This window comes from Maylandia zebra, linkage group LG22 (genome assembly GCF_041146795.1).
Source record: "Maylandia zebra isolate NMK-2024a linkage group LG22, Mzebra_GT3a, whole genome shotgun sequence".
Taxonomy (NCBI): domain Eukaryota; kingdom Metazoa; phylum Chordata; class Actinopteri; order Cichliformes; family Cichlidae; genus Maylandia; species Maylandia zebra.
In genome coordinates this window covers 12,189,924-12,208,101 of record NC_135187.1, presented here as the reverse complement: position 1 = coordinate 12,208,101, position 18,178 = coordinate 12,189,924, and the positions used below count along the sequence as shown (strand labels likewise).

General features: G+C 41.4%; 1 protein-coding gene across 1 annotated transcript in view; it reads right to left on the bottom strand.

Moving 5' to 3' along the window:
- Window positions 1–18,178, bottom strand: part of ext1b (exostosin glycosyltransferase 1b) — a 132,211-nt gene that overhangs the window by 11,558 nt on the left and 102,475 nt on the right. The window contains exons 6-7 of the mRNA XM_076878965.1: window positions 14,728–14,846; window positions 8,413–8,508 (exon numbers count right to left, since the gene is read on the bottom strand). Coding sequence (XP_076735080.1) covers window positions 8,413–8,508; window positions 14,728–14,846 — 215 coding nt within the window. The remainder of the gene's footprint in view (window positions 1–8,412; window positions 8,509–14,727; window positions 14,847–18,178) is intronic.

The following is an 18,178-nucleotide window of genomic DNA, read 5'->3' as shown; positions in this document are numbered from 1 at the left end:
AATATGTATATTTAACAGTGGATGAAACCCAACTGTATAATGCATGACGGTCCTTGAATATTTACTGGAGGCAGAGAGAGTGTTCGTGGATGGGGGTTTGGTGGGTGGATGGAAAGATCAACATCTTGAGGATATTTAGACTTGTTTGGTCTTTGGCTGTGATGAAAGGCATTCGGATGAGAAAACAGCGGTTTCTCGGTGACAAAGAGCGTGCGTGTCGTAATCTGGATGTGCGCTCGAACTCGAACCGCCTCCCACGCAATTAGAAAACTGCAGAGAAACGCACAGCTTCAATGCGCGCGGACATATCGAGATACACGTCCCATATATGTAAACACTCTCACGCACCGTTGTTTAGTTATTCAGCACGGCTCTGAAGGTCAGGCCTCTCTGAGGATTCTTGTTCTTTTAAAGCACCGCCTGCACAGAAAAGCCATTACATTTACATTTAAGAGTGGTCAAAGCTGACCTCGTTTCCCTGTAAACACCTGCCATTGTCTGCCTGCCGAGCGTCACTGCTGACCTCACTCTCAACAGGTCTTTATCACTTCTGCAGGCGAAGGGCACCAAAAACAAATAAATAAAACAACCAAACCGCTCCCAAAAATTCTGGTTTTGCAGTCGAGCTGCGGAAAGCCTCTTATCTACTGTAGTGCTCCAGCTCCTGATAACTTTTATTGTACAAGCAGTGTGACCAAGCACTTTGTCCTGCAAACAAAAGGAAAGACACGAGTTCCTCAAACACTTAAATCAGAACTGATTTGCACAGCGTGCAGACTTCACTTGTCTGCCAGGTCCTTTAGATAACAGGAGGAAAACACGTGGCCAGTTTTACTGGATGACTCAAGGGACTTTTTGAAAATCTTTAAATTCAGCTGATTATTAGGTGAAACACAAACGTTTTAATACAAGAAGGAAAACACTTGATCTCAAATTAAAAAGCCTAAAGGAGTATAAAATAAGATTTCAGTCCTTTATGTGCAAATATATGTAAATTAAAAATTGTTTTACTATGTAAATATTCATATTATTTAAGTTAAGTCCAATATCTGTTTTAATTTTTAGCAGAATAAAAAAAAAAGTGAAGACCTGATATATGCTCTTTATTTGAATTTGTTTTAAATATATATGCTAAGACATGCAGGTGTGCTGTAATGAAAAGATTACAAGTCTGTGGTTGAACTCTTGATGTCTTGACTTAAACTTTATGAGTTAATTTTTATGAGTGTAGAGAAAAATAATGTTAATGACCCCATTTTCAGGCTAAGGGGAATCTAAATTGTTAACAAACTGCTCTAAAACCGCAGACACAGGCAGATGTAGCATCTGGTTATGACAGGTGGAATACCTTAAACCTGCTTATTATATGCAGACAGGAAAGCAGAGTGTGTGGGAAGGACATGCAGGAAATGCTCAGAGCCTGTTGCATATGGGCCGCCTGCTAAACCAGGTGAGCTAGAGCAACGCCCTTCCTGGTGGGTTTAGGGTCTTTTGTCAGTCGTGGTCCCTTTTACAGTCAAAGACAATGAGCAAAGTTTCTTCTGATGTACTTCTTTGGGATTCAGGAGTTGCTACCCTGTGAGCTTGCAGGAAAATCAACCCCTTGCTAAATTTCATAACAATAAGATGAAGCCAATATTACCTTGAACCAGAAACAGCCCAGGAACCAAAGCACATCATCTGTCAAGCACGGTGGAGGTAGTGTTATGGCATAGACGTGTATGGCTGCCAGTGGAACTGGGCCACTTTATTGATAATGTGACTGCTGATAGAAGCAGCGGGATGAACTGAGCTATACTCTCTGCTCAGCTTCAGCCGAACACTGCAGAACTGAGCAGACAACGCTTCACACTGCAAATGGATCACAACCCAAAGCAAACTCCAAAAGCAACCCAAGAGTTTCTCAAGGCAAAGATATTCTTTGCTTTTTAAGTCATTTGACCTCAGAGCATGTTTTTCAGTTATTAAACACCAAACTGGAGGCAGAGAGACCCAAAACACGCAGCAACTGAAGGTGGCTGCAGTAGAGGCCTGGCAGAACATCTCATGGGAATAAACACAGCATTTGTGTTTATTCCTATGGGAATGCGAACTGAGATTCTTTAAATTCTTATAATGCTTCTGTAGTGCCTCTTCACCTCACTGTACAATACCTTGTGCAATACTTTTTGTAAATAGTCAACAGTGCAATAGACTCAATACTTGAAATGTGCAATTCACTTGTATTTTTATTTTTTATTCCTATTTATTCTATTTATCCCCTTTGTATATTTTATTTATATTTGTCTCTGTATTTATATGTATGTGTGTGTGTGTGTGTGTGTGTGTGTGTATATATATATATATATATATATGTATATGTATATATGTATATGTGTGTATATGTATATATATATATATGTATATATATATATGTGTATATATATATATATATATATATATATATATATATATATATAACAATTCTGTAACTGTAACTTCGGTCGTTGCTGTGCTTTTTGGAAATCGAATTTCCCAGAGGAACCCACCCGAGGGATTAATAAAGTTCTATCTTATCTTACATGTTGCTCACACAGCAATTCTAAAATTCATCACACTCCCGCTCACACGGTGGAGCCCGACAGAGATGGGAACGGCCTGTCCGGCCAAGTGCCGCGGTGTTCCCGTCTTCCCGAAAATACTCCAGCGGCGGCAACAAGAGCAGATGAAAATTTCAGCTGTCGCTCACATTCGAACGGGGTGGAAGAGCCGAGGTGCGTGAGTGACAGCGAAAGATGAAAAAACGCTGGAGAGAAAATGAGAAGAAAGATGAGAAGCGGTACCCTCCCTCTCATTTCATTGTCGTCATTACTGCCATGATGTCCTGCGGGCATAAAGCGAGAAACAAAACAACCCCTTCTCTCCGCCCCCCCCCCACCACTTGTTTTCCCACCAGAAAGACACATAGAGGATACCAGAAAAGACCAAAAAGAGGTGAAAGACCAGGGATAGGAGACAGGAGGTGAGGAAGTGACAGTGAGACAAGCAGCGAATACTGAAAGAGACGAAAAGAGACAAAGAGAGGATGAGAAGCTGATGTTTCCAGGCCCCAGATGGTTTGTAATGTTAGAAGTGAGACATATTAGCCTGGGGCTTCCTGCTTCTCTCCAGGAATGTGAGCTCTTGCAGCAGGAATCTGCCTGCAGCACTTCACCTCCTCTCTAAAGGACAGCAGCAGAGGAGAGAGACGTAGGGAACGTCGGAAGGGAGGACCACCAGTGCATGTAAACCATATCAAGTGCCGCCGGGATCCTCACACGGCCTAAACCAACAGTCACAAACCAGATTTTGTTGGCCGCCGTGAGAAGACAACAGAGGGAGGGAAAGACAGGATGTGGTTGAAGGATAAAATCTGTATTATTCTGTGTTTTTTTCCGCGCTGTCGACAAATCCCTCAAACAAACCAAAACCAACAATGCAACCACATGTCTGTTACTAAGAGCCAAGCTTTCAAATGAAGGCATACACCCTAAAAAAAAAAAAAATACAATACCAAATCCATAATTTAATATTATTAAAGGAAAAAAGCAATTTCCTGAAACAGCTGGGCACTGGACTTGTTTGGAACGGTTCGGAACGGCTCGCATTAATAACTATTCAAGGCTCTGGTGGGTATTTGCAGCAGCAGGAGTGTGTGGGATTATCGCAGCGGCCGTGTTCACTTTAATGCCAAAACATGCCATCCAGTGCATTAGTGTGATTCACTGACGTGTTTATATAATGCCGCCGATAGAAGAATAAATACAAAGCTGAAGAAGGATCGACTCATTTGTTTTATTTTTCTTGGACTTAACTTTTAACTACCGACACTGCATGAGGAGGCGGCGCTGGGCGAAGCGCTAAGAAAGGGGGGGAAAAAAGAAACGTAGTCCTTGTTTTCCTGGGTGTTACACTTAGTTTGTGCAGCACCTATCCACAGTTTTCATTAAACTGCAATGGAAACTGCACACTGTGCATCCTGTAATTTTCTTCTTCGGGGCTTCAGACTTTAAATTATCTTCACCTTATCAAGTGCTGACCCACGGGCCCTCACGTGTAAACAGAAAAAGCTGCCAGTAAGCAAAATTTTCTCTCTTCCCCTTTTCTTCAGATGGAAAAGCATTTCCAGTGAGTTTTGGTAAGCTGATTTGTTCAGCTTTAGGAGGCTTGTGCTTGTCTTGCATGGTGTTTAACAGGAGTTTAATTGCCCACAACAGAATAAGAAGTGGAACGTTACAACAGTTTGTTTGGACTCATTTAATAGAGAAATACTGCGGACTCGACAGCCACTCTATTAGGTACAACTGCTCATTTTGTGCAATCACATGGCAGGAAATTAATTCTCTTGGACATGTAGGTGAGGTCAAGGTGAGCATCAGAATGGGGAAAAGGTGATTTAATTGACTCTGAATGTGGCATAGTTGTTGGCACTGGTTGGGCTGGTCTGTTTCGGAAACTGCTCATCCACTGGGATTATCCCACAAAAGCATCTCTGGCGCTAAAAAGAAAAGAAATTTCCACTAATCTGTAGGAAACGCCTTGTTGATGTCAGAGGTCAGAGGAAAATGGCCAGACTGCTTCAAGCTGATAAGAAGAAAACTCAAATAATCACTCACTACAGCCAAGGTATGCAGAAGAGCATCTCTGAAAACACAACACGTTGAACCTTCGTGTCAGCTAAAAACAGGAACCCAAGGCCACAGTTCACACGGGGTCACCAAAACTGCACAACACAAGATTTGAACAATGTTTCCCGGTCTGATGAGTCTCCGTTTCTACGGCAACCTCAAATAGTGAGATCAGAATTAGACGCAGATAACATTAAAGCCTGGATCCATCCTGGTTATGTAATGGTGTGGGATTTTCTTGGTACATTTTCCGCTGTTTGGTCTCCGCCCATCCTTTGTGTACTATCTTCAGATAGCTGCTTTCAGCAGGATAACTCACCATGTCACAAAGCTCAAAATGACCTCAAACTGGTTTCTTAACCACACCAATCAGTTCAATGCACTCAAATAAGCTCCAAGCCCAGATCAAAGTCTAATTGATGTGGTGCAAGAGGAGATTCACATCGTTTACGCTCAACAAATGTCTGAGGAATGTCTGCGGCACCGGCAGGAATTGGGGCAAAAGAAGGTCCACGTTATTAGGCTGTACCTAATAAAGTGGCTCATTTTTTGAGGGGAAAATTGGATCTGCTAAAACTGCTAGATTTCTTTTCTGCAGAAAAACAACATGCCACAATTCATCCACGCATACGCAAATAAGTGAGAAGACGTAAAAACCACAAAAGGAAGCGAATTTGGCGATTCTTCCAACCACGACTCATGACGTCAGTATTTCTACACTCCTGGTAACATCCGGGACAACAAGCGAGAAAAGAAGGTGGGAGAAAGAGATGCAGAGATAGACAGAAGCAAAAGCAAGATAAAAGAAAGAGTAATGATAAAAACAGTGGATGTGTGAGTGAGGGAAGGAATGAAGCAGAGATGGGATAAGGGGGGGAAAGTGGCAGGGAAAAGGCGAGAGGGATGACAAACTCTCTCTCTCGCTCGCGCTCTGTGGGGTGGAGGAACACAGCTTGGCTCGCCACGGTAAACACATAAAACGCCACAACCACAACAAACCACAGGCTGCCTGGCGCACGCACATAAACACACACAACAGCAGTGCACTAAGCCCGTTCTGCTCGCTTTTCACAAGCAACACAGCTACACGCAGAGGCTTCCCACTGTGATTGACAGCTTGGGAGAAACCACTCAGAGCCACGGGGAGAGGTAAACCATAAACCCAGCCTACCGCTGAGTGACTGACACTGATGTGAAAGCCACTTTCCCTGATTGGCAGTTGAAGTTAAGTCCTCAGATGAAGAAGGGGAAAGGAGGGCTCCGGATGGGTCTGATGTCCAGGAATACAGCCGAGCAACAGATCCCGCTTACCCTAACCCTCTCAAAAAACACCTCAAAGACCCTCTTTGAAAAAGAAACAATTCAAATGTCAAACTGCGTGTCCGCGTTTGACCTTTGACTCGTACAATTAGAGGTCAGAGGGAGGTTAAGGTAAACATAGCAATGCTTTTCACAGGACAGTACCTTCAGCATAAAAGCCTAATGCGGATGTCATAATAAATGCCACTGAGGCATGCTCTGGGTCTCGCTGGAGGGTTTACTTAAAAACCAGGAAAAACATGCATTTTATGACACCGCCAGTCATAACAGAGGGAAAAATGTCTCTAAGCTGACATGCTGAGAAAATTGACGCCCACTCGAAAACATAGCTTTTATGCACATTACCCATCGTCGAAAGCTTTTTCTTACCGTCTGTGTGGAAACATTTTCGAAGAGAAGATTTCAGAATTAAACAAATTTGTCACTTCTAACGGCTTGTCAATTTAAGGGAACTGAGCTGTTGATTTATTTAACCGATTAAATAGAATCTTTTATATTTTATTTAGGCGATTATTCTTCTTTCAAGAAAAATATCAGAGGCAAGGGTTTGTTTCTTTTCATGGTTTCATATAAGTGTTTTTACAGGCAGTTGTCCCTATTTTCTAATCACCATCTCTATACCTCAATCTATCACGAAAAAACCATTTTCAGTTTCAGTCATATACTGTATATAAATGATGGACACATCCAATGAGAACTCCTGAGGAGGATGTTGATCTGACTGAGAAATCGAGGACACTGCCTTCTAGTTATTTTCTTGAAATTTTGACTTAACTTGAAGTTTTGAGAGAAGTAACTCGAAATTTCGAGCTAGCGCTGCCAATCAGCAATCTACGTGAATAACGTCTCTTTCTTGTTACCCAGAAGGTTATGGCGCAGAGGGATGTACAAATTGACGCTTTCGAGAGTAGGTTTGCTGATAGTAACGCCATGTGATTCAGCTAACAGCACAAGGATTTCATCATTTGTGAAGCCACATTGAAAATACTCAGCAATCTGTGCGTTCATGACTGACTGTAATACTGACTGTAATGCTGTAGCATTTGTACCTGAGGGCTTCAGCTTCTGGGTAACAAGGAAATGACGTCACTCATGTAGATTGCTGATTGGCAGCGCTAACTTGAAATTTTGAGTTAATAGATTGAATTTTCGAGTTAATAAGTCGAAATTTTGAGAAAATAACTCAAAATTTTGAGTTATGGATCTTTTTTTGTGTGGCAGAAACGGGCTTCCATACATTTCTGATGAGGCTTCAGTGAACTGTAGCTGGATTGAATGAAGGGCCAGTTGCATCTCTTGGGTCCTGCGTCAGGTCTTTTATAGTTTCTTCTTCTTTTGTTCTCCATTTGTGCACTTTCCTCAAATCTTTTCAGGACACCCTGCATGCAGTGCAGAGATATGCCAAGTTTTTGGCTAATATCTCTTTGGGAATCACCTCAGTGGTGCAAAAATGGAACGTGTTATTTTTCAATGGTATAACTAAAGAAACTGGACAAATAACGTGTTATTGTGACAGGTTACAAGTAACAAAGTGGCTAAAGATACAATTTAAGACAGGCTCTTTGCTAGGTTGTCTGTTATGTGTGGACACAACGCTGGTTTATCCATTGTGCTAAGTGCCGTGTTTATGCTTGACCGGTTAATGTTAATGCTTACCAAACAAAGAAAATGGTCAGGTACAGAGACTGGACTGAAAAAACAGCAAATGTTCAAAGAAAGACTAGAGCACTATTGCTCAAGAGCACTTTCAAAAATTACAATCACTAAAAACCAGAGATTAAGAACCCAAACTCATCAGGGAAATGTTTACTGAGATCATATTTAATCATATATAAAATGAGTGGTTGAGCATGTCCTCATACATTTGTATCCAATCTGATTTAAAGCTGCAACCAGAGGTGTTGCCCCCTGTTGGCTGCTAAAAAGAATACAGATTTACAGACTCAGGCTCCATCTTTTATAAATAGCCTATATTTACAGTCCTAAAAAGTTTTAAATGGATGAACGATGAAGAAACGTAAATGCTCCAAGTGCATTTATGTTGCAGATTATGGCTCAATTGTTACTCTGCAATGATTTTGTCACTTTCTTTAGCTAATTGGATATTTGGTTCCGATCAAAGTAGAGCTACTCTGCCTGTGCACTTAGCCATTATTACCACCTTATCATTCCAATACACAATATGCATTAGCCTTTCAGGCCTTCTGTTTTCAGTGTATATTATTCTCATTACTGAGCTTTAATTAAAACCACACAAACTGTCCTCTAATGGAATCATTGCGACACAAATCGAAACTCATTAACTCCCCAAAACTCTCAGACTGAATAAAATGTCTGAAGATTCAGTAGCTTTACAGAGAATATATGTGTAAGACGAGCTAGGTAATTAGAAATGATCGGGATCACAGCTTTGAGGTAACCGAGAGGCCGAGCGTGCGCGGCTCACCTTATTCTCTCCCTCTATCACGATGACGGGCACTGAGGTGGCGGGCCAGCGGTGCTTTGCGGGGAGAGGCTTGTCACAGTTCCACAGGACGATGATCTGAAAGAGAGAACAAACAAAGGAAGTTTTATTTGTGCGCTGAATCTAATTCAGCTCCTCAAACCCAAACAAAATGAACTGGCCTAAGCAGGCGACATTTATGTGCTCCGCAGCCAGCAAATGTCACCTTATTACAAGCTGATTAAACGTTTAAGAGACAAAAGGGCAGCTGAAGTGATAAAATATTTCCAATTATGTCCCCAGCGTGCTTTTTACATTTCGGTCTGTAGCCGATCTCGTTGCATTATCAGGTTGTCCTTCTTAATGCTACATCCCTGTGATGCTCCACCTCCCTTTAGATGATGTTTTCAGATTAAAAAGTCATGTTCCCAGCCACAGTCACATCATGTTTTATATGACCTGCAGGTCAGCCGATTTGCTGCACGACGACGGCGGGCCTCATTAATATTTGATGAAAAATACACACACACCCAAATATGACACGATCCTAGCTGACCTTATACACACATTTACACACACAGTTACATCCCTATATCTCGAACCATTCTTCTCATGCATCTTAAATTTGATGTGGAATAATGTGGCGACACAAGCTTGCTAAACTCCTCTAGCTGGACGTGGCGTGCCTGTCAAACTTTGGATGGCGCCGTGGAACTGCGGTAAGCCAAACATGGTTATGTTACTCTGGACTTAAAGACTTTGGAAGGTTTTCTCTGCATTTCAAAACAGCAAATGAGTAAAGAACAACCTGCTCATCTCTGCTCTAAGCTACAACTGTTGCATAAACTAGATGCAACATATGCTGCCTAAGGCTTCAATCATACTAACCCCACGCAACTTCCAGTCACTGAGGACTGATCGGATCATGTGTGGTTACTGGGTGGTGCAGCACAAATCTCCTTGTCATTGCTTTGGTTTCTTGCAGTTGCATTAAAAAATTGCATCTTTTTTGCAAACACTTGCCAACTAACCACAGCGTGGCAGTGAAACTTGTGCCAACGTGTTTAAAAGGCGCAGCTTTTACTTTGAAGGTGGTTTGCGTCACCCTTTATCCAGTTTAACTACGGCTTAGTGAGTAGTTGGCGAGGTGTTTGCAGACAAGTCAGTGTCTTCCAACAAAAGCAAGTAAAGTGGTTGTGCAGTTAAAGGTTAAGTAGCACAACTTCTGTAACCTCCAAGGAGAAAATGGAGACCTTTATTGTTGGTGTTGGTGCCTTTTGAGGATTAAAAAAAATTATTTGGCAAATAGTACAGCCTGCTGTGAGTGCCACGAATGAGTGCAATTCCAGCATTATTATTATTATTTATATATAAAAGCTAATTAGCAGAAACCTGTGTCTGTGCAGTGCACAGTACACTCTGTAGATGTGGTTTGCATTTGCTGCAACTTGGTTCTTCACCGCTCTCATCACAAAACGCGTCCTCGTGCCTCCAAAAAATGCTATCATTTAAGCTAAAAGGTTTACACTGAAACCAGCAGTTGATTTAACAGGAAGCAATTTCCTTGATAGTATGCTGTCTTTCAGTGTTTGCACTGAATCTTAGTATTTTGATTGGTTTTTTCGAGATATTTTGTTTTGGTCTAGGGGTGGTTGTGGTTGTAGCTCAGGAATTGGAGGAGGTCATCTACAAATTGGAAGGTTGGTGGTCCGACCCCCAGCTGGTGCAGTCTGTATGCCGGAATATCGTTGGGCGAGATACCGAACTCTGCATTGGTGCGTTCATCTGAGTGTAAATGTTAGATAGAAAGCACTTAGGTGTAAATAAAAGTGCCTATATGCGTGTGAATGCGTGAATGAGAGGAAAAGGGCTATACATACATATAAAAATCAGTCCATTTAGCATCTATCAAACTTCCTGTGAACCTGGGGCAGATGCTTGTTTCTCTTTCCTGTACTCTGAACTCGAGACTTTTATTTGCATGCACCATCAAGCGTCAGAGACATTGACTTTTTGTCTGTGACTTGCAAGTTAAATCCTTTGTTTTTTAGATTTTCCCTTTAAGATGATGAAACCATAGCCTGCAGTGTGTAGTTAATACCCAGCTGGTAAAGAAGAAACTGATAGGGCCCCATCATCAACATCCAGTTGCTGTGTGCCAGCTAACATCTGCCCTGCTGGAATGTCCTTGAACGAGTGAGCAAATTAATCCATCCCAGTTCCAGTGTGCAGAGCTGCGGCTGACACCGTGCTCAGGCGTCCCTGATGGAGGCAACCCATATTTCCCTGCAGGGATCAATAAAGTTTCACATTATCCTGACATTAACTGTGTCACACGCAGCGGTTCCCCTCGGGGTCTCTGCACCCTGACTGGACCTGCCAAATTATGCGCTGGTAGCTATTCAGATATCTGAGCTAAGGTGTTTCCATGTGTCTACGGCAGCTGTGTGAAGAGAAAGAAGATGATGTTCAGCTGTTTGATGAATTGCAAAATCATCTCAACATTATCAGCGAACAAAAACACTCGTGATGCCAAATCTGGACGGAGAAAATGCCCGTCATTGTTAGACAACAACAACAGGTATGCAGTCTGCATGCATGTGCACGCACCCGCACACACACAGAGCTGAGCTGTTACAGCCTTCTATTCCTGTTTGATTAGAAAGACAGATGGTGTCTCTGTCAGCTCACCAGCTCCCAAGGGGTGCTGGTGGAGGCTCTGTATGTGTGCGCCTATATGACTGCAGGAGAAATGGTGAAGGAGCTGTTGTGTGTCTGCAGCGCGAGAGGAAGAAACGCTTCCCACAAGAATGTGCGTGAACACATTCACACATGAGCACACACACACACACAGCGGGAGGCTGTCAGAATGTGCTTCAAAAGCTTTCTTGTGTCCAATTTAGCCTCCTCCACCCTCTCTGTTCTTTCATTCTGTCCCCTCCATTCATTTATTTATATCCCTTTGCTCATCCCCTCATAGCCCAGCAGCCCTGCTCTTCCTCTCCTCTCCTTCTCTCCTCACGCTGAGAGTGGAAGAAAATACTCCGGCTGCGTACCTGGCTCTCCACTCTGCATGCACAGCCAGAGGAACGCAAACACAAAAGCACCTCCATAAAAATAATAGGAGGGGAGCATCTACTCATTCAGCCAGCTGCTATGAGAGGATGCGTCTGTGAAAGCTTGTCGACGATAGGACGTGCAGCTGGGTTACACCACACCGAGGAAGGGCTGAATATTAAACACCCATTCTTCTCACTAAAACAATGAAATGTTCAGGAGAGGCAGCATTGACTGCTGGGCTCAGATTTATAATATTCATAACACACATAAATATTTTTTATAATCCAGGTCAATTTTTTTTTACTTTTGCTTTTTCAACAGTTTTAAGTGACTTCACCAATTTTACATTTCAGTGCCGTTAAAAATAATACCGCCCCCTCTGAGTTACACAGTCTGGAAATGTAAATCTTAACTTTGCTTATTTGTTGAAGCCACACTGCTGACATAAGGCAGCAGGGGCAACATTTAAATATCATTAACCACAGTCTCCAACTTTCAAGCTTTTCTAGTGGCACTTCTCTTCTGTCAGTGTAGTTGTTATTATAAAAATTATTAATGTTGACTTAGAAAGAGAAGGAGGTTTTTTAAATTATTTGGTCTGAAGTCATACCAGTGATGCCTCTGGATTAAAACAAGGCTCATCTAGCATTTTCACTAAATATATATTTTATAGTATTATAAAACATTGTTTTTTGTAAGGTTTATTCTTTTTTCCTTCAGTTATTTATGTTGAAAGTATATTTCTTGATAAAACAGTGTTTGTGTTTAGGGCTGTTCGATATAATGATATATATCGGATGACGATATAAAAACGTCTATCGTTTCCTTTTACGCTATCGTTTGTTTCGTGGTGTCGCAAAATAAACTGTTTACGGCAATATTTTTTAATCGTTTTGGTGGTCACTGTAGTGGCTATATTAATTTCTTAAAGTTCTCTCTTTCTCTTATATTTAATATAACCACACTAAGGACGGACAAGCACCTGTTTTTATGCATTGTGGTTAGCAACAAAGACGGTAACAGCATCGCGTGTCCGCTTGTTTATGTTCCACATAAACCTTTCACAATAAAGCTCAATATCCTGTTGAGACTTTTCAAAATAAACTGAATCACGTGAAAGAGCAGATTGTTTACGGATGAGAAGTAAAAAAGAGCCGCCAGGTGCTAGAAAATAAACCTTAGACTCAAACGTTAGAACAGGCTTTTCCCCGCAGCACGCCGTGTAATAAATACTCAAAGAAAACGGCGGCCTTTACAACTTATGTCTAAAAATGTGTAGTTTCATGCATCGGTTAAAACACTCGACTCCAGCTACATGACGCGCAGCTGGAAGCACTTCCCGCAAGTCGAGCTGCCCGAGATTCACAGAATTTACAGAAAATGTTACATTTTTGTGATTTATATCGGTAGAATTCTTATATCGGGATATGAGATTTTGGTCATATCGCACAGCCCTACTTGTGTTTTCAGAGCCTTTCTGCATGTTCTCCCCAAGTTCTCCAGCTAACTTAGCCACAGGTGTGAATGTGTGAGTGAATGGTTGTCAGCTCAGCTGCAAATATTGGGCCAATATTGCCAATACTGATACTTCTCACCTATAAAGGCAGCTTATGTAGGGGAGAGCAGTGTCCAGTTTGCAAATTGGACACTTTGCACTACATCACTGAGATTTTAACTTTTCATGATAATTAGTTAACACAACAAAAGACACCTTTGAGTTTTTGTTCATGTATTCTGTGTTTTTTGGCCACCTTGAATGTAAACGTGCCCGACTCTTAAGCACTTGGGCTCAGCTTCTGTAATTTTTCTGTGGTACAGGCTATAAATAAATACACATGACAATCAACGTTTTTCACAGTGTATGTTCAAGGTGTATTTTTCATTTACAAAAATATTAAAGAAAAATATTTGTACAATTTTGTGGGCTAAATGGAATTTAGAGCAGAGAAACAAAGGAAAAGAAATTAGACTTATTTTGAAAGTCTTTCAAAACTTTGTTCCAAAAAGTTTCATCTTTTGAAACTGGTGCGACATCTTTCTCTGTTTTAATGATGCATGGGTACAAAAGCTCAGAGTTTCAAACTCAGAGCTTCTGTACCCATGTATCATTAAAACAGCTGTAAAAACCGACACGGCTGTAAACACTCACGTCTTCAACCTGGCTGCGGCGGCATGACGAGTGAGGTTTCAAAAATCAAGAGATGCACTACCGGCCGGCTTGTGCTGATGGATCTGACACATCTTTTGTTTTACGGTGCCGTTTGCCAGGGTGAGAACAGCAAGCTTAATGGCCTCCCTAACCCTGCAGCAGACTGGCAACCTGTCCAGGGTATATCACACCTCTCACCCTATGACAGCTGGGATAGACTCCAGTCTCACCATGACCCTGAATTGGATAAATATAAGAAGATGGATGGACAAGCTAAGAAATCCTGATTTTAATAAACTGTTATTTATTTTAGACAAGCTGTTGTGTCCATCAGTGGGGCAGTGATCACAGTAACAGATACGGGCAAAAATGGCCATAAGGCATCAGTGAATAAGGTCAGATGTAGAATCAACATGTTTAGATGAAAGAGAGTGATTCACGATGAGCGATATTTCCAGGAGAAAATAACCGTGATCCAGGCTACATCATGCCTTAACTACAGCATGTATGCAAGTGGGCTTTATAATTACAAACAACAAGTGCCTTAAAGATGGCAAGCAAACAAAAAGATGCAATTAACATGCCCTGCAATCCTGTACCAACACATGTACTACTATCCAAAATGCATTCCTCCTACACAAAATACAAACTCACTTGGTCATACATTCTGCTGGTCGCAGAAACAAACAAAAAACACACACACACACACACACACATATATACACCCACACACTCAGGCAAACACAAAAACCAGCCATCAGGGAGCAAATTCCATTTCATTTCCCGCTTTAGTAAGGAGCAAGCAGGGGAATCGATACATGCCATCTCCAGCTGTGCTGAAGGGGGTTTGGCTGCCATGGAGACAGATGTAGCACCGCTACAAACTGCTGCTCTAATTCAATCCACCGGAGTTAACACACAAGCACACGGTGATGGAGGATGAGCTCTGCTGCTGCCCTGGTTGGAAAATACGATTGCAAAATAGCCGTACGAGCGAGCCGCATAACACGGCACAATTTAGCAGATGCGCGGTGGAGACGAGTGGAGGATTCTTGAGATAATGAGTGAACAATCACACAATCACACACACAAACACACAAATGGTGTACCTGTGCACAGTACTGGGACTTGGCCACGGCCGCCAGGAGCTTGAGTATGGGCTGGGATTGGGACACCAGAGGGGAGACGGCATGGATGACAGCTGTGAACTTCGGGTACGGTCTAATACCTGAAACGCAACAGACAGAAAACACTCAATGTATTTCTGAACAAAAACAGCAAAAAGAGCAGACTGTCAACCCATCAATGCAATTTCAGGCTTTTGAAAAGAGCAAAGCCGAGTGAGAACCAGAGCTCTGCATTTCCAAACACCTCATATCTATATTCAGTGAAAGCTGTTCCTTAAAACCAGTATGTCAGCATTTCAGTGGCACAGATTACATAATTGTCAGCGATGGAAGTTTTTCAAACCCCTCTTAAAATATTCAACATTGTTAATGTGTTTTGAAAATGCCAGATCTTTTGATCACTGAGTATTTCATTTTAAAAACTCCTCAGCTGTATCAGCAACCCAATAAACACACGACTGCTAACTGCTGATGTGACTTTAAATTCAGTCTGACTTGATAGAGTAATTGAGGCTGAAAATGAGGAGGAAATAAGATATTGAGCAAGACGGATCATAGAGGACGTCCAAGTTTTCCTAATTTAAATCTAATCTAATCCAAGGCAGCAAAGCATGGCGGGGAGGAGACAGCATTAGATGAGTCTCCTTTCCGCCACTGAGCAACTTTTATGAAGAGGAATATAGTTCAAACTTGGTAAACTACCCTTTAGATTTGTAATAAAAAGTAGAGAGACTGCCGACTTTTTTAACACCTAGGGATGTAAAACTGTAACAAGCTCATAAACAGACTTTCATGAAACATTGAAGAAAACAAGGAGCAGGATTATTATCACGCAGCATATTCTGTATTTTGAATGTGCATGCTGTTTTCTGCCTCTTAGCACATGATGCTCAGTGGCTTTTATCTCATCCGGCATCAGCACATTACACATTTCTTTGGCTAAAACTTTAAAGCAGTACGCCAGGCAGATTAAAGACTGATTCAGCAATTTGAGGCAGTTTCCTACTTACAATGACCCTCCTCGTCTAAGAAATACTGCATGGACTGTATACTAGATAGAGTCGAGACTTTAAACTAATTACCAATTATGGATTGTTTTAATACAACAGCATGAGGCCTGTAATTCATAATTTCTTTGGCTTTTATTTGCAAAAAAACAAATATACATATACTTGAATGTTATAGAAAAAGAAATGCAAGACGACTGCTCCTGCAAACTCTTGTTTGTGTTTTTCTCCTACATAAATCGCATGTGGGACTCAGAGACCAGTTGGAGACCACCTGGCAACCATCAGTATTCTCTGGTCAGCTGCGAGTGGTTGCTGATGGTTGTTGTGGCAGTCGCTGCGAAACCAAGTGCTACTCCCAAGTCAAGCAGGCCTAAAGATTGGTCTGTGAACCCCAACTATGGACACTTGGCAAAAAAAATGTGTATTCCCTGACTGGTTGGCAAGTGGTTGCTGGCTGTTGCTAGGTGAAAACCTCATCGCGATAGCTTTGGTCACTATAAGTTGCCGTGGTAGCTCGTTGTTTGTAAAACCTCACCAACTTCTCGTGTTTGTGAAACTGAACAAACCGTAAATGGAGATCGCTCCCCTTCAAATTAAAAGTTGCTACTGAAATGTGTTTGTTGCAGCTGTAATATGCAATGTTCTCAGTTTCCAGTGTGTGCCGCACATTGATTAGTTAGCAAATGTTTGAAGTTGTCTTTCATGCAGGCAATGGGGGCAATCTGCAAGCGACCAAAGAAATCAGGAAGTTATTGATTCAGTTTGCTCTCGGCAGACACACACCAGCTGGTCAGAGATGACACATTTTCACTAGTGACTGGAGGTTGCCAGGCAGTCACCACCCAGTCTCTTGCCTGTATGACTGAGACCATAAGTTTCACTCCAAACTGTGGTCATCTTTGTCCCACTTTAAGTGTTGAGAACCACTAAAATAAAACATTTGAATACATAAAAAGCAAAACTGGCCAAAATTTCACAACAAAACAGCAAAAGCCCAAATAAAAAACAACAACAACTAATGTTTTATTGCATAATTTTATCATTACTCCAACAATCATCTTGTGACACTTTAAGGTTTATCCTGTTACCCAGAGTGGAAAGTCAAGCCCCATCAGTCCCACTTTGGTTTGGCTTCTGAGTCTTGGCCCTGACCTCAACCCCATCCAAAACATGAGGGTTGACAGCCAGACCAACATCTGTGGCTGACATTAATAATACTGATGAGAGGAAATCCTTGCAGCCACTTTCCAAAGCTTTCCCAGAAGAGAGAAGCCCATTTTAATTTTACTGCTGATATTTTTATGAATGAGATGCTCAAACATTATTGATGTGTTTCGGTGCGTCTCAATACAGAAGTTTTACCGGACCCAAAGTGAGAGACAAAGCAGCGAGCTGGAGAGATAAAAACTATTGACTGTGACTATTTTTTTCTCGCCTGAGGTTTCGCGCAATCGCGTCAATTCTAACAAAGTATCTGAGGTAATGTTTTATATTCACTTTGTTATTTTTACTGTTACAGTTACACTTCTTGCATTCTGGGTGAACTCTGCTGCCCCTCCCTCCCCTGTTTGAGTACACTTGTATACAAATCAACATTAGACTGACGCACAGTGTCATCCGTGTGAAGGAACATCCTGTTAGGATTTTGGAGTTTCGGTTGGCTGAAAATCCCTCTCTCCTAGGCAAATACATACGCAAACGGACACAACGGCGATACTATGACGAACTCAGCCTTAATAAAATTATAATAGGTGAGCTAATGAAAAATAAATAAATATAATAAATATGCTTTTCTTTCTGCTGTGTCAATTCAGTAAAGCAGTAACATGGTGAGTAAAAAGTACATGTAAATCGTTTTGGTGCTGTGGGCAGGACTCCTGCTGGAAAAAGAAATCTCCATAAAGCCTGTCAGCAGATGGAGGCTGGAAGTGCTCTAAACTATCCCAGTAGATGGCTGCATTGACTTTGGACCTGATAAAACACAGAGGACCAGGTAAGATCATCTGACATTGTCTCTCTGTCTTAACACAAATTAATCGATACTCAACACCAGCATCAGCATCCACCCAGTCCTTGTGAAGAGCTCCCAAATTCTTAAATGAACTTTTCCCCATGATTGTTGTTACATGTACTCAGAGATCAACAGTATTTAGTTTATTTAGTTTAGTTAAACCCAAAATTAAACATTCTAATAATATTAGATACTGGATTTCTTTAAAGAAAGTCATTGGAATAAACACGAAAAACACCCACTTTACATGTGCTGAATATGAACACAGAGCATATGAAAGTTTACTTTTTTTTAATTACATTTTTTTAGTTAAATTATGAAAAAGGAAACTTTTTTTTAATGATATTTTAATTTTTAGAGATGGATGAGTATTTTTGCTCAGGGTATTATTATTACTATTCTTAAAGATGTA